Source organism: Diceros bicornis, chromosome 7 (genome assembly GCF_020826845.1).
Source record: "Diceros bicornis minor isolate mBicDic1 chromosome 7, mDicBic1.mat.cur, whole genome shotgun sequence".
Classification (NCBI taxonomy): domain Eukaryota; kingdom Metazoa; phylum Chordata; class Mammalia; order Perissodactyla; family Rhinocerotidae; genus Diceros; species Diceros bicornis.
Window position 1 is genome coordinate 54,791,472 of NC_080746.1, and position 23,933 is coordinate 54,815,404.

A 23,933-nucleotide genomic window follows, 5' to 3' on the forward strand; every position below is an offset into this window, starting at 1 on the left:
CAACCTATTGATTTTTCTCCCTAGTCATTAAAGATACTTGAAGTAAATCCCAAGGACAATGTGAATTTGCTCTTAGAGCAAACTGGAAAAGATCTAGAAATACAAAAAAATATATTCTCCCCCAAAGAACCACCCCATGAAATCCAGACAGGTAGCTCTCCTACCTTAATACTACTTTGTAAAAGGACACCTACCAGTAGTGATGTATTCAGCAACTAGTTCTGACTCTACCACAGCAATTGATGGACTCTCAGGAGAATGTCTCTTTTCCTGGGTCATCTGAATAGGTACTGCCATTTGACTCAAGTCAATAGTGGGTTGTCTTGGTTTAGATTCCAATTTTTCCTTTACTGCATAAAAAAGTCAGGGGAAAAGTTAACTTTTATTACAAACAAGTACCAAAACCAGAGTTGTCCATGGGAATAATGAAACAGATCTCTGGGGTGCCACACTGGCAGTGACTAAGAAGACAGTAAGTTGTAAAGAAAAAAACAGACTGCTATGTATGGCTGTAGAGTGCACAACTTGTGCAACCATACCCAGCAGCCTAGCAAGAAGGACACATATGCAGTCAGACCAAAATCCCCCCCATTATCACTAGGCCAAACAACTGGGTCTGTTTCCCTTGTACACACCTCCCTTAGATCATTTCCTTTACCCTTCTTCAAGGTAGTCCCTGGTATTCTTGAGTTTACCAACCTGAAAACAAAGGGTCAATGAGAAGTACACAGCATGATTTGCTCTAGGGCATGCCTACCCAGAATAGCATAACACAGTGACCAGTTTAATTTGATCTATTAGAATTCAAGATGATCTCCAAAGAAATGGTACAATGTCAATGACTCTTAAAGAATAAAAATTTTCAGTGTTAGGAAAAAATGGCCCTTCTGTTCCTGCAAAAATGTGTTATGGAATGGTCTGGAATCAAAGATGGTTTCCATGGATAGATTTACTTTCTATCTTATCACTTTTTCTACAAAATCCACTCATTTGGTTTCCACCCTCTATAAGGCATTAATGGAAATGGCTGAGTATGTCAAAGACAAGGAGCTGAGCAAATGCCTAAGGCCAACAATAACACCAACAGAAAGATTAACCAAAGACTTACATTAAATGCAAGTGTTCTATGGGTAGTGTGGAATGGATACTACAACAAACAGTAACCAGTAATTAAGTCCACTGAATGATCATTCAGATTATTCCCACCAAGCATATAACATGACAAAATCAAGATAATCATTTAAACAAAGAAACCAAATCAAAACCAAAAGAATACTAAAAATCACCCCACAAGTAGAGAGGACATTGAACTAGGAATCAAAAGACGTGGAATCTCACTCTGCCACTAACCAATTGGGTAACCTCTCTAGATCTCAGTTTGCTTAACCATAAAATGAAAGGGTTGGATGAGATCATCGATAAGGTCCCTTAAATACTCTGACAATCTTTGAACCTATTATAATAGAATAAAGTCAGTACTATAACTAACACAGTTTTGCCTAGAGTTTATCAAAGATATATAGTAACTAGAAATACTGATAGGATCTTATTAAATGAGTATAGCTTTGCATGGAAGCTCAAGTGGTTAAATTATACAAAGAATATGAAGATAAAATTAAAACAAATTAGAATGCTAGCAAGGGCCATTAATGATGTTTTATGACCACAAAACTGCCCCACCAAAATCAAGGAGGATGGCAGGGGCCCTTCAATTCTGCCTCCTACTATTCTTGAAGAGAACCGGCAACTATACTGCATGGATCCTTGTGCTTAGAATGATAGACCTACTCCTTTCTGGTGACAAGAGGCAACAGGATTGTCCATTTTAAGCAGAAGACAGAGAAGAAAGAGCTCTGCCATTTTTTTCTTCTTTCTACTGACTATAATCTCTCTTTCAGTACTCCTGTGCACATCTTAATGAACTGACAAGTAAACAGACTGCACCAATGAATACAGACAAGTCCAGAGGGGGGAAATGTGCTCAAATAATAACAAAGAAAATATAACAGTGGTAGTATTTTAGCACAACCCATCTCCAGAGAAAACATGCTTCATTCAAGTGAGCATGTGAGTTCATACCTGTTGTCTGTTGGAGTTCTAACAGAGCTTTGATTGTTGAAGTAGCTGATTGTGATTCACTGGATACATCCTGATAAATTATGGTGGGGCTAGTCTCCATTGCAATCTCATGTTCTGACCAATCCTGACGCCGGGAAGCAATTACATGAACTACAGGCTGGGAATCTGTTTTATATTAGTTAAAAAAAAACAAACCCTATAAACAAAGTTTGTCTTAAAAAAAAAAACAATTTGTTTTTTTTATCGTTGTATTTACTGTAAATTTCATGCTTTATCTCCCCAAGAAGACTGTAAGCCTCCAGAGGGTATAATGTCTTTCACGTCTATATTCACTTATTCATTCATTCATTGATTCAACAAACTGGGCACCTATGTGCCAGAGTCTATATTCCACATTGAAGATATAAAAGAGCTCACAAAATAATCAGAGGATGCTCAAGAAGCACACAATCTGGTTGGGGAGACAGACATGTAAAAAGACAAATTACAATTCAATGTGCTAATTGCTATAATATAGGTGTGCATTTGTGTAGGTGTGTGCATGTTTGTGTACAGTAAGAACAAAATGCTGTAGGAGTTTTATTTTCCCCAATGCACCTGAAAATGTGTTCTGTATTACAACCTGAGCATTCAGTCAACACTTATTGGATGGCTGAATTACTGAAAGGAAATCCTGTCCACCAACAACAAGAATGGATAGATAATCTAGAAGCAGCATGATATAATAGGACACATATAACATTTAGAGTTCGAAGTCAGGTTACAGCCCCAACTCTATCAATTATTAACAAGTTGATTCTTTGGGTCTTAGTATCATTATTTCTAAAATGCCAATAATAAAATTACCTATCTCACAAGATTTCTGAGGATATAATGAAATGATATATGTAAAAGAGCTTTATAAACTATGAAGGACAAGAGAAATGTTATTATTGTTGTGGTGGTGGTGGCCTGAAAGTTCTCAATTCTAAGACTTTTTATTAAGTTTCAAAACAAATTATAGCCCTAATTCAAAGCTTATTATATTCATGATATACAGGTATGCATGTAAACACTAAATGTGCATCAAATCAAGCAACAAACTATTTATTGAGTTTCCCATCTATAGAATAAGCAGGTTGGACTAGACTAGTGTTAAGTCCCTAAACTCCTTTATCCGAGACACCACACAGGAAATTATGTAGGATATAAAGGCATGACCCCTACTCCCAAGTTTAGATTATAATGGAAGAGACATAAAATAAAGATATACATATAGCTTTGTATTTTGAGGTAAAATCAAACACTTAGAAAAAGACTGCTTTGAATTGGAATGGTCAGTGAAAGCATCACGGAAGAATGAAAAGAATTCATGTGGCCCAAAAAACAAGAATAAATACAACAGAAGTTCAACCTTCTATAAACCTCATATTTTTTTTTTTTTTTTTTTTTTTTTTGTGAGGAGATCAGCCCTGAGCTAACATCAGCCAATCCTCCTCTTTTTTTGCTGAGGAAGACGGCCCTGGGCTAACATCTGTGCCTATCTTCCTCCACTTTATATGGGACGCCGCCACAGCATGGCTTACCAAGCAGTGCGTCGGTGCGCACCCGGGATCCGAACCAGCGAACCCCGGGCCGCCGCAGCGGAGCGCGCGCACCCAACCGCTTGCGCCACCGGGCCGGCCCCAACCTCATATTTTTGAAAATCACAAAGTTGTCCAAAAAGGTTGGGGAAGGGGGAACGACTCTTCAAAAAAAACAGCCTTCCCAAAGAAAACAAAATCAATATATAATAGATATGAAATTTTTAATTACCATTAACAAACTGTATTTTCCTCCAAAAAACACTGGGTAGGATATACGCCACACCAGAGATGTATAATTTCCATTAAACTTCCAAAAAAATCTAGAAGATTGAAGGACACTATCCTGCAATACCAAATGCCATGTGAAGCATGTAACCGGTTTTCTTTACTCAAAGTAGATACATAGAATTTAAACTTAAGAGAGCTGATTATATTAGGGAATCATTCTTTTTACATAACCTAAGTTCTCAAACTTAAGAAATTTTCATGATGATGTAGGTACCCTTTGGTTAGGTGAGAGAACCTTTGGGCAATAACTTTGCAACCTAACTCTATACGAGACATTGAATACCGAGAAGAACACAAGGATTGCATTTATACAAAGATAAGGTAGAAAGAGACTGGAAAAGGAAAACAAATTTCCACATGGGAGCACCTATCAGAGACATCACCCCAAATAACATCATCCTGTAGGGACTGGGGAGACTGCTCACTCTTTCTGCCCATACTCAGAAAGAGTAGCTGACCATCACAAAGTATCACTGCAGCAACCCCAACAGCTGTGACACAGAATGAGAGCGTGAACCTAGACATAAAAACATTCCTTGAGTGATTTCCTCTCTACTTTTGGCTTATGCTTAGACTAGATAAATCTACCGCCTATCAAGTCTGATGCTGGGGTCAGAGTACAATGACTGAGACACCAGGAGCCTGATCTCACAGTACCATTTCATTATGTAGTTTGCATCCACCTAGACTTCCCTCTCTCTCTTGAGGATGGTGGCTTGCTCACCTTCAGATATCTTTCCCAACAGGTCACTTAACAAATACTTATTGGACATAATACTACATGTTAGGTAGTAGAGATACACACTGTATTGTTATATCCAAAGACAGACTCAGGCATCTCTATGGAAGAATGTTTCCTATGTCTTTACTATAAAAGTCCTATATCATACTTTCATAGAATTGTAAGACCTCTCAGTTAGAAAGGATCTAAAAGTTCATCTAACACTATCATCAATCCTATGCTAAAATCTTCACAACAATATCCCTGCCAGTCTAGAAACTCCAGCATCAGAGAACTCACTACTTTCCAAGACAGTTTCCTTCCATTCTGCACAGTTATGACATTGGAAAAATTTCTTATATGGAGTGGAAATACGTCTTCCTGTGACTTCTACCCAATGGTTCTAGTTTCCATCCATGTCTCCACAAAGACCAATTCTTTTTCCTCTTTCACATCACAGTCCTCAAGGTAACTGACAACAGCTCCCATGTCCCCTCCAATCCAACCCTCATCTTCTCTTCTCCATAATAAATCTCCTGTCTCCACCAACCATTCCTCATATAAATGATTCTCAGATGTCTTACACATCTAAACCATCTCTTCTAAACTATATCCCTTCTACGATGTAATGTGTACCTTCTCCCTGAACTAGTCATAAAGCCCAAGGCCTTCACAGTATTTAATTGCCTAGACAGCATCCCCCAAAATGTTCCAAAGAACATTAGTTCCTCAAGATGTTCTGCAAAAGAAGGGTTCCATGTCAAAAAAACTGGGGAGCATTTTATATTACATACTCCACTCTTCATCTTTCACAACATATATTAGCAGCACATAACGGCTCTGAAATAAGTTATGTTTTGCCTAATCTGGATTTATTTCCCACCCTTACCATGACATACCAAGATCACGAAGCTTCTGGAAAAATCATCCTAGAAACCCAAGTTGCGGCCTACTTAAAGCAATGTCTTTACAGAATGCATTTTTGTATTTGTCTCATGCCTTGTTCCATCTTAAATCCCTACCCTTGGTTTTATCTCCTTGTACTCTTCTATTTTACTTCGCATAATCTTATAGTCTATCTAATCCATCTTAAAACTTTCTGGAAATAAACAATATAAATAAAGAAATCTTTAATATTTTTCTCTCTTTTTTTAAATATGGAACCCAGTAAGGCTAGACTATTTCCAAGTGAGAAAGGGAAAAAAAGAAGATCCAATTAGGAAGGAAAGCTCAGGAGCTACGGAAGGGATATGGCCCAAACTTCAGTAAGTGACCCACAAAAGCACAGCCTTGATCCACTAGGCTTGGTCATCTAGCTATCTGTCAATATCTAAAAACACTCCAAGTACATACCGCTTAAAAGGCCCATCCGCAAGGTTAAGGGGGACCCCAGAAAGGAAACAATATTTTGGACTCAGGTGACAAAAATAAGTTTATAAGGCTGAAGCTTAACCCTATGCCACAGTTATTATGGTTGCTGTTTTGCTGTTTGTTCATTCAGTGAAACTTTTACTAAATGTCTACTTAGTGCTAGTTAACCTGTTTGCTAAATATTGGATATACAGAGATGAATATGATCCTTGCTCTTGAGAAGCTAGTAGCCAAGTGGAAAAGAAAACAATTGTAATAAACCAACAATCAAAAAGTACAAAATAAAATGATCAATGATAAAATAGCTGGTAGTATAAAGCAATTTTGGAAGCGTAGTGTAGAAGGAATTATGAACCTTCCCAAGGTATCAAGGAAAGCATGACAAGGTGAAGCTGAAAATCTCTATTTTATCCTGTGAGGCAACAGTTCAGGAATAAAGTATAAGGCCTAAACTGCTCCTCCTTGGGGGTGGCAGATGGTGGGGAAAGTTGAGAAACAATAAGTAGAATCAAGAAATTCCCATGGCATAAAAGACATCCTTATTCCAGTATTTGTGTAAGGGAAGTCGACAGAAAAAGGATCTGCAGTCAAGAAAAGGTTGATTCTTTCTTACAGTAGAATGTCAACTATCAAATATATAAAGAATAATGGACTTTAGAAAATCATTCATGGATGTTCAAACTAGTAAATAATTGTTTGATGAGGAACATGGTATTTATATAGTCTCAAAGTATCTCCCCACAAATTACTATTAATTTCAAAGGGAAATATGGCAACTTTGTAATGCAAAGAACAGGAAGACATCGCCTTAACGCAGTGATGAACATTAACATCATCAATATTGAGACAAACTGACATCACATGCCTCTTGATAAGACAGAACTAAGGACATAACCTCACATCTGTGGAATTCCTGCTGAATCTAATCACGAGGAAACATCAGACAAAACTAAACTGTAGAATATTCTACAAAATAACTGATCTATACTCTTCAAGGATGTCAAGGTCAAGAAACACAAAGAAAGGCTGAGGAACTATTCCAAGTTAAAGGAAAATAAAGTGCCATAACAATTAAATGCAAGTAACAGCCATGCATGCATCCTGAATTGGAATGTGGACTGGGGGAAAACTATAAAGAACATTATTGAGCTGCTGATGACATTTGAATGGATTGTAGATTACAGAATTGTAAAGTTAAATTTCTTGATATTGATGACTGTATGGCAGTTATGAAAAAACTAACCTTTAAATAATACAAACCTACAAATTTTAAGTATTTAAGGGTAAGGGACATGATATCTACAACTTGCTCTCAAATGGTTAAGAAACTTAAAAATTATAAACACACAGAGGAGTAGAAAGAGAGTCAACAACAAAGCAAATATGGCAAAATGTAAACAAGTGGTGAATCTAGGTAAGGAGTTTACACAGGAGTTCTTTTTACTCTTCTTGTAACTTTTTTGTAAGTTTGAAATTACATTAAAAGAAAGTTACTGAAAAGGGGAGGGGGAGCTAAAAACTACAAAAGCAATATAAAGGAAAAATGGACAGCTATGTAGTACTTACATTCCCAGTAGATGTGACCCACATATAGTTTGAAAACCACCATGATCTTAGACTGACCAAAGCCGTTATCCCTTCCTCTTTATTTATTTATTTATTTTTTGTGAGGAAGATCAGCCCTGAGCTAACATCCATGCTAATCCTCCTCTTTTTGCTGAGGAAGACCAGCTCTGAGCTAACATCTATTGCCACTCCTCCTCCTTTTTCTCCCCAAAGCCTCACTAGATAGTTGTATGTCATAGTTGCACATCCTTCTAGTTGCCGTATGTGGGACACGGCCTCAGCATGGCCGGAGAAGCGGTGAGTCGGTGCGCGCCCGGAATCCGAACCCGGGCCGCCAGTAGCAGAGCATGTGCACTTAACCGCTAAGCCACGGGGCCGGCCCTATCCCTTCCTCTTTAAATCATAGCATATATATTCCCAGCCCCTTGTCTTTGTGAGAATGTACTAAGGAGCTATACAAGGATATAGGGGGAGGGGCAAATGTAGATTATAAAAACTGGCTTTACAGTCAACTATATTAGACATTGCTATGCTGAATTGTGAAATTTTTCTGTATTACAGAACATCTGTAAAAGAAATAATATGTGATGAAAGATAAAGAATAAATAAAAATACATGAAGCTATGTATAATAGATCGAAGAGCAGAAAATCTTACACTCAATCAGTTCCAAAAATAGCCAAACTTTTGTCCCCTTCTTAGAATGAAAACTGAAACAGTTCATTAGTGAACTGTTTTCACTAATGAAACAGCATGTTTGAGAAGTAATGATTGGCTTACAGCTCCCTTAGGAAAAGATTAGCAATTTCAAAAGATAACCTGAGATTATGTATATACAGACATCTATTGTCTGTCCCCCTTTTAGCACCAACTCATAAGCTGAACATTTTACCTGCCCTCTATGAACACGGCCAGCCCTGGTGGTCTAGTGGTTAAGATTTGATGCTCTCACCACTGTGACCTGGGTTCACTTCCCAGTCACAGAACCACATCAACCCATCTGTGGTGTGGTGGCTGCATGTTGCTGTGATGCTTAAAGCTATGCCACCAGTATTTAAAATACCAGCAGGGTCACCCATGGTGGACAGTTTTCAGTGGAGCTTCCAGACTAAGACAGACTAGGAAGATGGATGTGGCCACCCACTCCAAAAAGAATGGCCATGAAAACCCTATGAATAGCAGTGGAGCACTGTCTGATATAGCACCAGAAGGTGAGAGGATGGTGCAAAAAGATTGGCAAGGTTCCGCACTACTGTACACAGGGGTCACTAGGAGTCAGAATCGACTTGGCAGCACTAACAGCTATGAAAATATTTCTCAAGGGGGAAAAAAGGCTAGTATTATTCAAGAAACTGCAGACTTAAAGAGGAAAAGCAGCTGATGTCTTGAATTAAGAATGGAATCTATAAATATCAAATCAGTATAACTCCAAAAGAAATAAGAGAATAAGCATCACTCCACTGTAACTAGCACATAAACTGAGTCACAATCAATATAGAATGATAAAGTGAATCTAAGCAAATTGATTCAGAAAATATTACTATCATTCATGATATGCTGAAGAAAACTACCCCCTTTCTGAGTGCCATATTACTTGTTTGTTAAAATCAACATTTTTATTTACTTTTAACTGACGAGTTTTCAACCATTTCAAATGCTACTCCTTCATGAAGCTTTCTCATCCTCTCCTCACTGGAGTGTGAACTTTCAGCCTTTGGCATTTTTCTGTTTATTACTAATAAAATTCTTATACTGAAGTTGTACATATTTTTATCCCCTCTTCTAGATTTTAAACTCCTAGAGGGCAAGAATTATATTTTACTCAATCTTTGTAGGGTCTAGTACAATGCTTAACACAGCATAACCTAATAAATGTCAAACTGAATTAACAATTTGAACCATGTAAGACTAACCTGGGAAGACTCTACTGAAGAGTTAAAATAATAAATGTTTACACAATATGAAGAACCTGTATTAGAAAAGTGAAGGTGTTATGAAAGCACTCCAGAGAGAATAATGGAGAGGTGAAGAGAAGGAATGGAGTGAGTGAGAAATGATCAAGGGAAGATAAACAGCTTTGCTTAGATGCATCAGAACACATAAGCATAGGCATAAATATACCACCTGACAATAAGGGTGGTTAAAGTAACTGATAGACAGGAGTGCTAGATTTGCAGAAGGTCTCAAAGTTTATGATCATGAGTTTATTTCCAGAGACTTCCTAGAAGAGCAACATAATTAAAACAGCACAGAGGATAAAGAGCTTCCCTACTATGGAGTTTGGCTTCATAGCTCCTTTCTTATAATTAGGACAATCATAAAATTATCATCTAAGCTGGCATAGCTTTGAGAGTAAAAGGGAATGCTATTAATAACTGCACTAGAACAGACATAAAGCAGGACTTGTTCCATGCAAACTGCAATGTATGGTCACCCTACTTATAGCCCACCTCTGGCCACCTTGATTCTTTCTCAAGATTCAGCAACAACCATCAAAAAGTATATTCACTTTTTTGTATACTTCTACTTACCCAAAGCAAACAGGAGGAATCACAGCTCTATCCAGTTTGATAATCCCTCTCTGTCAAAATTATCATCTAAAATTTACCAATTACTTGATGAACATATGCCATGCAGAAAAGAATGGTAAGCCTTGCCAAAAGCAAAACTTTAGCTCACTGATTACATATCAGACAAAAGAAAATAAAATCAAAAGAAATGACAAATCAAAGCATATATGTTTGTTTGAAATCCCTAGATGCAACTATTTTGGAACTAGGGCACTATGTCAGCAGTAATTATATAAATCAGAAGTAAAATGGATCTTACCTTGGGAACTTTGGGAGGACTCTGTGGAAGAGGAACTACTATCTGTATAACTCTGTGGTTCTTCTTTTCCCTCCTGAATAGATGAATTACCAGCCTCTGCCACCCTGGATGCTTGCTGTAATGTTTCTGTGACCAGCTGCCTTGTTTGCTCACTAACAACTGTGGCTTGAAACGTCACTGGTTTGGGTTTAATAAGAACCTAGAAGAAAAGCAGAAATATACCCAGTTTAAATTTTAGAGCACTATTTAAAATGCTAAACTTCTAGGTCATAAACTAATATTTTCCTGACATGGAAAACAGCATTCTATACATTGATTATGCTTTGGGCATAGCACTGTTCATCAAAAATTAATTCAATCTATGAACAAATTATAGCCAAGTCACACACAATGTTTAAAGTGGTACATGCTAGACTGCAACAGCCATGATTCTGACAAGAGCCTTTGCCCCTGTTTTTCCTTGCCTATAATGACTTCAGGAGTCATTTTACAACCTGTAGGCTATTCAGCAGAATAGTAGCCACAAGCTAAGGATGGCAGAACAGAAAGACACAAGGAGCCTAGATTCCCACTGGAATTTTTGAGCCACAGTAACAGTCCAGGATTTCCTCCCTCTAAACATTAATTAACATAATAAAAATAAATTTATTTTTATAATTTTTTATTATTTTTATAATTTTTATTTTTGTAATTTGTTTAAGCCACTGTTGTTCGGCTTTCTTTTCATCAGCAACCAAATGAAATTCCTAATTGACACAACTGCACAAAGTAAATTTGCTTGGGACCTAAGTCATCTTTGAAGAAATCCCCAGAGGAACACTGATTTAGACAACTATCAGAAGCAATATGGAATATGTGGTAGATCAACTCCTGGCAAAAGTCAAAACCACATACACAAAAACAAGCGAAATGGGAGAAAATTTCCAAACTGAGCCATTCTACTTCAAAATTTGGACTCTAGGAGTTGACTTCAATTGGGTGTGCAGAATAAAAATGTTAACCCACCACATGAGTTTTTTCTTTCTCCCCATATAAGATTCTAAACCTTTTCAGACTCTATTAGTCACCCATTTCCAAGAATTCAAGAATGAAAACACAGGTTATACTATGACTTAGATGATGGAGCAAATGAAATTTTTACAGTTGAAATTTAAGGCAATTTGGACTTATTTCTAATCACAAATCTTATTTGTTTAGATATGTAAACTACTTGGCTACGATTCTGAGGGAATTGATTCTAAAGGCAAATTATTAGTTTATAGGTAAATTAATATCTTTTACAAAAATTCTAGGATAGCATTTCTCAACCAAAGCTGAAATGGCTTCCTTTGATATTCTCAGAAAAGCAGTTAAAGTACCTACAAAATAAACACTAGGCTAGCAACGTAAGATTAAATCTTGAGCCTCATTTTCCCTGGCAAATTTCCAGAAAAGTTCCCTTATCTTCTATTGGTTGAAAAATGAACAGACCTCTAGCTTCTCTATTATTTAGGTTTCAAGTAAAGCAAATTTTATAATAAAATGCTTTCAAAGGCCATATAAGCTTATAAAAAATGAATACTTTTCTTTGAGAGATTCTTAATAACTACCATCCTCCCTCAACCATCTACTTCTCAAGTAAGAATATACACCTTTAGCAAATTTTATTCCAAGCAGATTCTTTTCCCCAATCTTTGCTCATGACATGACAAAAATATTTAGATATCAAAAAAAAAGTACTGAAGAGAGAAACACAGGTTTTGAAAACAGATGATATACACATTCAGTCATAACTTTTAACAATCTGATTTTTTAAAGATTACTGATCTTTTCATTCAAATTTCTACCTTCGAATTTTAGGAATTTGAAATATACCAGAATCAAGAAAAATAACCATATCTTATAGCATACCTGTGTTTTCCCTTGCTGCCCATAAACAATTTTTGTTGGGATGATTTTAGCTGCTGGTTGTACTGTGGAACCTATTCCTTTTGGCTGAGTTACAATCATTTTGGTGATAGGTCTTGTAGCCGTGATAATAGCTGGCTTTGCTCCTGCTGGCACCGTCTGAATAGTCTTTTCTCCCTAAATTGAAGTCAGTGAATATATGAGATTTATATGCATTTAAATGATAAAAACTGTCCTTTTACTAAAAAGTCACAGAAAGATTTTCCCAGGGTGATGGGAAAGGACTGTAAATTATGCAACAAAGTACAATGTTTCCAGGTGATCAAAAATCCTAGACTTAGTTGAAACCATCTTAGGAGTCATCTGACCAACTTTCTGTCCAAAGAAGACATTATTTCCTGATGAGTGAATTTTAGAAAATTACCTTACATAAGAATACTTACTATACTGTCCCATTCATAGAATACATATATTAAAATAGAGAATTGTAGAAGAATATATACTAAAATGTTAACAATAATTATCTCTAAGAGTTGGGATTATAGGTCTTGCCCCCGTACATCCATCTTTATTTTCTAATTTATCTGAAATGAACATTTATGTAATAAAAAGAAAAAAAACTAATGTGCATTATACCAATAGCTAACCGTGTACATTCAAAATAAACTTCCTAGGTTGCCCAGATATGAAACTGTAAGAATATACAGCAGAATGTCTATGTGAAAAAGTATGGGCAAGAGATGAAATCAGCAGAGATATTAACATTCTTTCTGGGGTTACATGGGAAATTATAAAGGAAAAGTTTAGCACGTTTCCCACATTTTACTACTAGTATGTTACTAACATCACTTTAGTTTATCAACTAGAGATAACTTAAGCCCATTAACTTTTCACCATTTTCTGCATTTTCATCTGCTTTATTCTTAAGTACCATTTTCTCGTCATTTATGCAGTCAGTACCTGAGCACAACTAAATTAAATTTAAATACAGTGATTTTACTAAATTATTAGAATGTTAAAAATTAAAATTCACAAAATTAAGAAGAAAGGATCTGAAATTTTTCACCCTATCAGTTTTTCTTAATTTTCGGTCATTATCATCTAAATATGTGGCCATTTAAACTTAGCAGCCAGTAAAAGCAAAGCACCCAGGTGAGCTAGCAAAAAGGTAATCACTCTGCAAATTTAGAGCTAAATATGATTACAAAAATCACAAGTTTAACTATCTGCTGTAATTATCTAAGGGAAATATGAAGTGTCTGCCAATCATGTGATTACTTATTTTAATACACATACACACCCTTCACAGCAGCATCTCTGGAAAGAGCTCTAGTTCACTTGCCAAGATCTGCTAGTTTGCAAGTGGGCATGCCTATCTATCAAATAGCTGGTTGGACCCTGCCCAGGTATAATGACCCATTCAAAGCTGATCAAAACCAACTAGCAGGTTATTTTTTGAAAAAGCTCTTCTGATGCACGTGTGTGAGCATGCATGGGTGATCAAGTTGTGAGTACAGGTACACATACACATGTGGTGAAGAGGATGGTCTTATACTCTGACCTGCTTGTTTTACTATCATTTCATGTGTCAAACTGTTGCTACTAGATATTTCTAGCAGCTAGTATTCATTCATGACTCTGAGATCTATGTGACCTAGGGTGCATGGTATCCTTTCCTATATAACAAGTTCTATAAAATTACAAACCAGACTATAAAGGGTTCTGAAAATCTGAATTCTAATCCTGGCTTTACTTTTGGTTTACTATGTAAACTTAGGCTAGGAACAATCTGTGTTCTCATACATGATGAAAAAAATCTAATGCTGGACCCCTTCCAACACTGTAAAGACTGATGCCTACGAAGCTACTAGAGATCTACTACAATGAAGTATAGCATTCTTTTTTCTAGCAAAGTAGGGACATTACCAAGCCTAAATAGTTAAGTACCAAGAACAATGGACAATAAGAAAAAACCCTTTATCGAGGACTTCCTACGTGCCAGGCACTGTTCTAAGCACTTTCAAAACAGCAACCAGTTACTGAACAAACTCACAGGTAGAGATCATCATCCCCAATGTACAAATGAGGAAATTAAGGATAAGAGAAGTTGAATAAGTTAGCCGAAGTCAAACTACTACTATACTGAGAGAAAAAAACCAGGTTTGTCTAACTCCAAACCTCTTAACTTCTTACCAACTGCCTTCAGAACTATAAATGAATCTGTTATTTGATTTTTTTTTTACTAGCTCAAAGAGGTAAAAATGAAAGTAACAAATCCCTGTCAATTAATTTAGTCTTAATCCCAAATATTTCTCTGTGCCCAGCCTTAGCCAAATACTAGGCTGGTATCTACTGGCCATAAGCAGGAATAAAATTGTCCTCTAACAGAGATCCTCCTGTAGTTAAGCCCATGGAATCCTCCATCTGGACCAAGCTAAGCATCTAAAGCATTGTCATAAGCAACCTAGCTATGAGCAACATGTTTTAGAAATTACTGTGAAAAATGGCATCAGTAGGTGGTGTTTCAACAGTTATTACATCACAGTAGTGGTAAACCAAGCCATTCTGGCCATTGTGGGGTTCTGAAGTCCTTAGGCAAATATTTGTATAGCTGGTCTTTAAAATCCTCAGTGGATTGCTGAGTCTGCAGTTCAAGCTCTTACTTACTCCAGCATTTAGCAATGTTGTGACAACGTTTTTGCCCGGGAGGCCTTGAATGGTCGTTCCTTTTCCTGTAGTCTTTTGCACAACAATCACATTGGGCTTGGAAGTCATTGGGATTGTAGTGATTTTGGTAGTCGTTCCTTAGAGAAGGGGGGAGAAAAGGAGGCCTGAGTTAAGGACTAGTGATATTTGGTTATTTCTGTTTACGTTGAACACAATTAATACACGTAGTCAGTCATCCCTAGATGACGTGAAGGCTGTCATGAGGATGAAAATGAAGGCTTGGAATAGTAAATTACAAACTGTCCTAGAATGAGAGAATATTAAGAATCGACTCTTATAGCAGTAATCTTTTCGGAATCTGAGGACCTACACAGCAAACTCAGAATCTAAAAATATCACTATCCGTTTCCCCATCAATATTCCTCTCCTGAGTGGTTAATTGGAACAAATCAGAATCTCTATTCCACCACAAGTATTTCCCCTAAACCCAGTATTATATCTGTGTGACTAGTGTTATGGGAAAACTCTTCAAAAAAGAACATAAAAAAGAGGTAGATACTTATCAAAATTCACATAACACTACACTCTAGAGAAAATGTAGGAAAAGAAATAAGCCATGTATTTTTGTATGTAATCAAAAAAGACAAAATAAACACTGACTCACAGATTTAAATGTGTGCTCTGGTAATCTGCAGCACTCTGAGGAGTCTGAGGATGAAATTCTAATTTATATATTTATACATAAATTTATATTTTCAACCATTAAGATCTACTTAGTAGATCTATATCTACAGATCCAAACATATTATTATCATGCCCTCTCCCCCACATCATTCCACAATGTGCTTCTTTTCTACCTATTAAATTTATCTACCTGTCAAATTTATACCCTATATTTTTCTAATTGTCCAACTTGGAAATCCTGGTGCAAATCTTTGATTCTTGACTTGTCTTCACTCCCTGTATCCCCCAACAAAATGAAAGCCCCTTGAGATCCACACTGTATCTTTTCATGTCACTGATTCCTCAATGCTTAGCACAGTGTACGATCATTACTCAGTAATGATCGTACTCATTATTCAATGAGTATGTGAATGAATTCAATTTGTCACCAACCTATGTCTTCTTTCAAAATGTTATCCATGTCAACTCAACAGACAGACCCTCATCTCTTTTGGCTTCCCATATATTCTCCCAATTTCAAGCTTCTCTATCATGCAAATAGCTCTCATGCTGTCTGTCATATCAAACATCCTGAAAAAACTAATGGCCTCATGTCAAGAACCCAGAACATGTGAAACTGGTCAATAACCTTCCTAATACCTATTGTAACTTCCTAATACCTTCCTAAATCCCTATTGTAATCCTCTAGTTCTAACTTCCCCTCTTGGGTTTCAAAATTCTGTATGATCTGGCCCTTAATCTACCAATTTTATCTTATTTGTTCCTACTCCACAACACACACCACAAACTCTAGTCTAACAAGTAACTTCTTCACTATATGGCTTCCTATTACCAACCACACAAAGCCCAAACTCTTCTGCTTAGCTTTCCAGGTTCCACCAGACTTTAATTTTCAGGATTATCCAATATATACCTCTCCTTCAGTGTGCTGATTTCCTTGAGCATACCAGTCTCAATGCTACTTTTGCACCTGTAATTTCCTCTGCCTATGGAAACAGACAAGTCATATTTTTCTTCTACAGGCTTGCATATCATTTATCAAACGACTAAGCACAGAACCAGGTATTCGAAAACATGACTGATTAACATATTCTCAAGAAGAAAAATTAAACAAAATTCTATTCTTTAAACAAAATTATATTCTTTTCTACTGGACAATCTTAGCATTTCTTACTAGAGTTTTAGAAATAAGATTGCACTAAGAATATTCTAGTTATATTTCAGTTTTTGGCACTTATTAAAATATCTTTATATTTGCCATCATCTCATGTCTCTTTAGTCCATGGTAACACACTCAGGTTACATAAAAAAGCACTTTTATCCGTGGACTAGCTTCATAAATGTTTTTCCCTTTACCTGTAGTCTCTGAATAGTGAGCTGTTAAGAGCCACAAAAACCAAGCTGCTCATTATTTACTTATATCAACTTTAACTTATTTTTTTACTTTTTTTTTTTTGAGGAAGATTGGCCCTGCGCTAACATGTGTTGCCAATCTTCCTCTTTTTCCTTTTTTCTCCCCAAAGCCCCAGTACATAGCTGTGTATCATAGTTGTAGAGTTGTAGTTCTTCTATGTGGGACACCACCTCAGTATGGCTTGATGAACGGTGAGTAGGTCCACATCCCGGATCCAAATTGGCAAACCCTGGGACGCTGAAGTGGATTGTGCAAACTTAACTGCTACACCACTGGGCCGGCCCCTCAACTTTAACTCTTAATTAACTCCAATCCCTCATATGTGATTGATTATGATGCCTCCTTTGATAACGCAGCCTCACCAAATATTTTGTTAATAAAAAAGTGTTTTTAGAAAGTAAACATTAAAAACTACCTCAAGAAAATGTAAACCAAGCTTTAACCCCACAAAGTACAAGGTCTACTTTTTTAACAAAACTTGCTTAACAAGTGAATTATATCTACAAAAATGTCTAATCCTTTCCATTACAGATGTGTGTCAATTTATGAGACAGTTGCAAACCAAGTTTATCAGCTTAACAATATACGGGTCGGGGAGGAATGTTAGAAAATAGAAGAAAAAGGCATAGCATGAGGAAAAGCAAGTACAGCATTATATTAAAATAGAATACAATTTATGACTAGAATTATCAAATTATACAAGTCTAAAATTCCAGTGAGAATGTTTCTGTATCTCAGGTGACACCTATGTTATATTGAAGAAAGAAGTATTATTCATTTTTTAAAAAAAGGTCTTCCCCTACGCTTTCATAGTATTCAGTCTACAGTCTCATTTTACAAAAGAATGTATACAAGTTCATTTGTTTAGTGTTCTTTAGGGCAGAGAATGCACCTCATGTACATCCGTAAGTACCCCAGCAACCAGCCCAGTATCTGGTTCAGAGCATATCAGAGAACCCACCTATATACGGTCTTATAAAGAGTCAAGATACAAGGGGTGCACATAATTGTGAATCACATTTGGATCACCGGCTATGATACTGATGCATTCCAGAGATTCCTATTTAAAAATAAGATGCCTGTAAAAGTTGGAGCATTATGGCAAGGAAGCTTAAAGAACGCAAATTTATTGGCCCAGATTTTACCCTTCACAGATTCTTAAATCTCTCTGACAATCTTGGTCTTTGCGTAATGCTTTACATTGCTTTGCTCAAAGAATGAGCAAATGAATGAATGAATGAAAAAGTATATAAACACTAGCTCCTTGCCTGGACACTGTACTAAAGATCAAGAGAATCAAAATCAAGTCTTGCCATTGTCACAAATTCTCATGTCCTTAGAGTCAAGATGATGAGTTCATCTCTAGAGGACCCAATCTTCTGCTTAAATAAAATAGGCATGATTCTTCAACCAACCCTCAACAAAGTTCACAAAAAAACTTACCTATCTGATAGTTCTCTCTATTTGACTCGATGAGTTAAATAACTGCAAAAATAGTCATGCCTTCCATTAACTGTTTATTATAATAAAAAGAAAAACTTGACCTTTCTAGAAAGCACTTTGGAAGCATGAACTTGCCTTCTAGGATATTATACAAAGGAAGTAAAAACTCCACATAATAATTTATGTATAATGATGTTCATCACAGGATTACTTATAATGACAAAAAGATTGTAAGCAATCTAAAACATTCAACAATGAGAGAATGGCTAAATTACGGTACATCGTATGAAGAAACATTGCATAGCCATTAAGTGGGCGTATGGGAGGTGTCAAAACACATTTAGTGTAGGGGCCAGCCTGGTAGCATAGTGGTTAAGCTCACGCACTCCGTTTTGGTGGCCTGGGGTTCGCATGTTCAGATCCCGGGCGTGGACCTACACACCACTTATCAAGCCATGCTGTGGCAGGCGTTCCACACATAAAATGGAGCAAAATAGGCACAAATGTTAGCTCAGGGCCAGTCTTCCTCAGCAAAAAGAGGATTGGCAGCAGATGTTAGCTCAAGACTATTCTTCCTCACACACACACAAAAAAACACATTTAGTGGAATGGGAAAATAATATTATAACAAAAAAGGATAACTGATTATATTAAATCTCATTTAAAAAAATATAATATACACAAACTCATTTATCCAAAAAAATGAACAGAAAAAGGAATGAACAGAAACATATACACTTAAATTTTAACATATTTCTCTGCATGGTGAAAATTATAGGTTTTTAATTTTCTTTGTACCATTTTAATTTTAATTAAAATTACATCATTTAATTTTCTTTGTACCTTTAATTTTCCAAATTCCCCACAAAGAGGGAATTTTTTTTTTAAGGCTTCTATTCTTACAGCTAGATGTCTGAGTGTATTTTAAGAAAAGCATTTCGGGCCGGCCCCGTGGCTTAGCGGTTGAGTGCGCGCGCTCTGCTGCTGGTGGCCCGGGTTCGGATCCCGGGAGCTCACCGACGCACCGCTTGTCCGGCCATGCTGGGGCCGCATCCCACATACAGCAACTGGAAAGATGTGCAGCTATGACATGCAACTATCTACTGGGGCTTTGGGGGAAAAAATAAATAAATAATAATTAAAAAAAAATTATTAAAAAGAAAAGCATTTCTTTTTTGTTGGGAGTACGGGGCCACAGACTCTAGAATCCAGCATCTGACCAGGGATGAAGGCAGCAAACTGTTTAAATTTATCCAACCAGGCATACTAGTTTGCTGTGAATAAACAACCAGTGAAACTACTGTGAAAACTACTAATTAACCTATAATCCCAATAGCATGGAACAAGATTATAAGAGAACTGTTTTTATAATATATATTGATATGTAACATAAAGATAAGTCTAGAGCAGTCAGAAATGAGAGAGTTTCTTTAGAATAAAAGTGTCAAACAGTGAAGGAGAGGCAGAGACAAAATCAGCTCCAGGCAATTCTGAAGAAAGTTGTTTCAACTGTGTGCCAAGTATATCTTATAGTGCTGGAAAAGTTTAAGAACTCTTCTCATTTGTATCCATACACTTGAAATAGCAACTAATCATGAGTTGCTGTATATTTCAATACAAAGGTGGATAAACGCATACATGTGTAGGATATATATCTCACCACCTCTTTGATTCTAGGAAAATGTGCTTGCTGGTATTGCTCTAACCTGGTACAAAGCAGCTAAATCATAAATAAGGTCTGAAAACAGAGACCTTGTGACATCTAGGCATTCCTTCAAGCTATATGGTATTATGAATTCATACATAAGTAAAGAAAAACTCTTATGGTCATAAAAAACTATATACCAACGAAAAACATGACAACTTTTTGAAAAACGTTTGTGTATGTGTTCTATACTATTTAAAGATATTGTCAGGTAATAAATTATAATTTGAGTTTTAACTGTGTTATTTAAAATATCCTCTTAAAAGCTGGAGTATGATGATTCTTTCCCTACTGGTTTCATTCTCCTCAGTTTGGCAAATGTTGGATTTTCTCACTTACATTTAAAAGTAGAGCCAAAATTAGCAGCTTTAAATACAGTGCTTTATGCCAATACCATGCCCTGCTTTGTTTTTTTTCACTCCCCGAGTTATCAGCAACATTATATTACTGCCAGGAACTTCAATCCCTTCACTTTAAAATGTTAGAACAACTCACCTGGGGCATACAAAATATGGCTAGTCCGCAAAAATAGTAGACAGTTAAAGTCCACAGGGCTTTTGCTTGATCAGAGATTATTTACATCATTTTAATTAAAAAGTAATACTCAATGAAAACGGATGCCATTTTAACATTCAACTTCAGAGTCCACAATCCAAATACTGCAGGAATTAATGAGCCAATAAAAATCAGGTAAAGTTCTAAAATACCAATAAATATGAGCCTTCACTATCTGAATAAAATATTTTTAAAAAGTAAACAGTCAATATAAATGGTGAAAAGCAAATAAAGATATTCAACTATTTTCATTTTTAATAAGCTAAAGTGACATTAGTAATTGAAAATGAGATATGGTCCCTCAAACATATTTAGATGAATAAATACTGATTCTTCCACTATCTACCTTCTGTGGTCTTAGGTCAATTTCATCTCTCTAAACTTAAGTCTGTCTGTATCTGTAAATTGAGGATGATACCAACTATTTTAGAGTTATGAGGTCTGAATGGATTGACAAAGGGGAGAATACTTTGTAAATGAAAAATCTCTATGCAAATGTAAACCATAATCTTTCCATTCTGATTAAAAGCAACTAAATGTTCTTTCTCTTTTAAACCTATCAAAAAATTAAAATGTGAAGATTTAATATCAGAACCGAAAAACTATACTTAATCACTAAACATCAGGACTAAAACCAAAGCTCTTAGATTCCTAAGCAGGAAACTGAGATCAAACAGAATCCTTCAACAGTTCAGGAAATATGCTTTTTGCCTCTTACTGGTCACCTATACCTTTAATATATTTCGTATATACCTACCAGAAACTATATTACTGCTAATTATCTTGCCCCCCAAGGTAGCTAATGCTTTGGGTACTACTGTAATGATGCTACCACTGGTAGTTTTCACATAGGTTGCAGCTCCAGGGGTTGCAGCCATCCGACCTATGGATGGGCTCACTGTTGGCCGGGTATAGGTTGCCTGTGTGCCTATAAAAAGGGAAAAGCCAAAAAGAAAAATTTGTCATTACTTATAAGAATGACAATTTATACAGTTTAACTATAATTCAATGTAATCTACATTGCCTAACTTGAAAATGGAATTTCAAGGTGTCAAGACATTAAGTTACAATTTACAGCCAGTTTTCAATGCACATACCAGGAACTATAGCCAAGTCAATTTGAATTAATTTTACACATAAAATTTTGTGATGTGTTGCATCAAATTATTAATCCCAAGAAAAAGTAAAACTAACTCTGTTCCCTTCTTCCACTACCCTTCTTCCACTAGTTTTATGCCAAAAGAAACTTAAATTTAATCATCTTTCCTGCCAGAGCATTTTAGATATTTCTGTTATAGATTTTAAGGTTTCTGCATCTGTTTTATGCTGTCTCAGTGCCAAACCCAATGTCAGCACTCAGCAAATAAGACAGTACTGTTTGCCTAAAATTTTATAAACTTTTACTGTTTTGTACTCTGCTACCCTCTCAACATATTTCCATCTTTTAAAGAGTTATTCCATCATTTTACTAGAGATTAAAGTTGAAGCTGCCAAGAGTTGCCAGGAATATTTTTTTTTAGCCTAAAAAGTTCCCTATTTACATATTTCCTCAACTTTGACTGACCCTTTAGAATATTTTTCTTCATGTCTCTCAAAGGATTTTACACTCTTCCCCAGTATTGCTAGAACTTTTTTTCTTTTCCCTAACAGGAATTAAAAACTAACCAGATGAACCTGTCATAGTTTCTTACAAATCTGGTAACTCAGAAATACTATTCCTAAACTAAGAATTATTAGTCTTAGGGAGAATGAAGATGACAAAGATAACAACTTCAATTGAAAAAAAATTTTTCATGATAATTAGATTCAGAGGTCACTGTGATAACAATATTCAACAACCCCCTCCCCCCAAAAATGCTTTTAGTAAGTTATTCACTGTTTTAAAATACAATCACTACCCAAAAAAGGGAGGAGGGGAAGAACATTAAGTAGAATTAGTTTAAATTGGTTATAAACAGACATCTGAACCAGAAAAAAAATCTAGTGCAAAGTAAATATGCTATAAAGATACATAGTATGAATCAATTGAATTATAACTGAAAAAATTTCAACTTAAGCTTTTGTTTTAAAAACAGAAACACTTATCTTAATATAGATACATAAGCATAGACAAATTATTATTTTTTACTACTATCTTTGTACCAAATGGAGGAAAGTTTTGGGGGAAGTACAATAGATTTAATACAAGAATAACAGCGTCTTAAAAGCACAGGCTTTGCATGGAGACAGAAAGTACAATGGTGATTGCCAGGGACTGGGGGAAGGTGGGAATGGAGAGTTATTGTTTAGTGGGTACAGAAAATGAAAAAGTTCTGGATGGTTGCAAAATAATGTGAATGTACTCAATCTGATCTGGGTTCAAATCCCAGTTCTGCCCTTTATTGGCTGTGTGTCCTTGGGCAAGTTGCTTAATGTAAGTCTCTGTTTTGTCACTGAAAATGGAGATATTAAAGCCTAAGGGAGATTAAGTGTAATGTTTGTAAAGACCTTTACATATTGGCCAATAGAAGATAGCTTGTAAACTTGAGACAGGTATCATTTTACACTATTTAGATTCTATCATCTAAATACTGACTCTCCTCAATAAGTTTGGTAAGAGTTATACAAATTTAAAATAATACCAATGGCGAATTCTAATTTTAATTAATAAAAATAGCTACTGAGCACTCTGCTGGGCACTTTACATACCTAATTTCACTGACTACTTACAATAACTTTATGGTATAGGTATTATTATCCCATTTAAATGACAAGAGAAAAGATTTAGGATTAAGTAACCTGCTCAAGGTCACCGAGGGTGGTACTACTTAAAATGTTCTACACTGTCACTTCCTCGAGGATAGCCTGACTGTTCTCATATCTGGGCAAAATGGTATCCTGTACTTCCTTCAGTCTGAGTAATGCTTATTACTACACTATAATGTAACACAGACTCTCAACCTCATCAGAGTGAGATCCTTTTGGGCTGGGACTGTGTTTTCATTCACTCAACAAAACCTGTCTAAACACCTACTTACAGACCAGCTCTGCATATATTTGGTGAATAAAACAGACATGGTCCCTTATCCTCATGGAGCTCATGGTCTAATAAGGCGAACATTCAAGAAATCAACAAACAAGTAGCTAAATAATCAGAAATTGTAGTACACGGTATAAAGGA

At 36.0% G+C, this 23,933-nt stretch overlaps 1 protein-coding gene across 11 annotated transcripts in view; it reads right to left on the bottom strand.

Annotated features, from left to right (window-relative positions):
* The window catches only part of EMSY (EMSY transcriptional repressor, BRCA2 interacting), an 88,440-nt gene that overhangs the window by 14,426 nt on the left and 50,081 nt on the right, over positions 1 to 23,933 (bottom strand). For 9 of the 11 annotated variants that reach the window (XM_058545572.1, XM_058545569.1, XM_058545567.1 and 6 more), the window contains 6 exons: positions 21,531 to 21,701; positions 14,973 to 15,109; positions 12,309 to 12,482; positions 10,419 to 10,617; positions 2,080 to 2,244; positions 195 to 350 (listed from right to left, as the gene is read on the bottom strand). In XM_058545572.1, the coding sequence (XP_058401555.1) occupies positions 195 to 350; positions 2,080 to 2,244; positions 10,419 to 10,617; positions 12,309 to 12,482; positions 14,973 to 15,109; positions 21,531 to 21,701 (1,002 nt within the window). The remainder of the gene's footprint in view (positions 1 to 194; positions 351 to 2,079; positions 2,245 to 10,418; positions 10,618 to 12,308; positions 12,483 to 14,972; positions 15,110 to 21,530; positions 21,702 to 23,933) is intronic. The other 2 variants (XM_058545571.1, XM_058545568.1) reach the window with 2 other exon arrangements.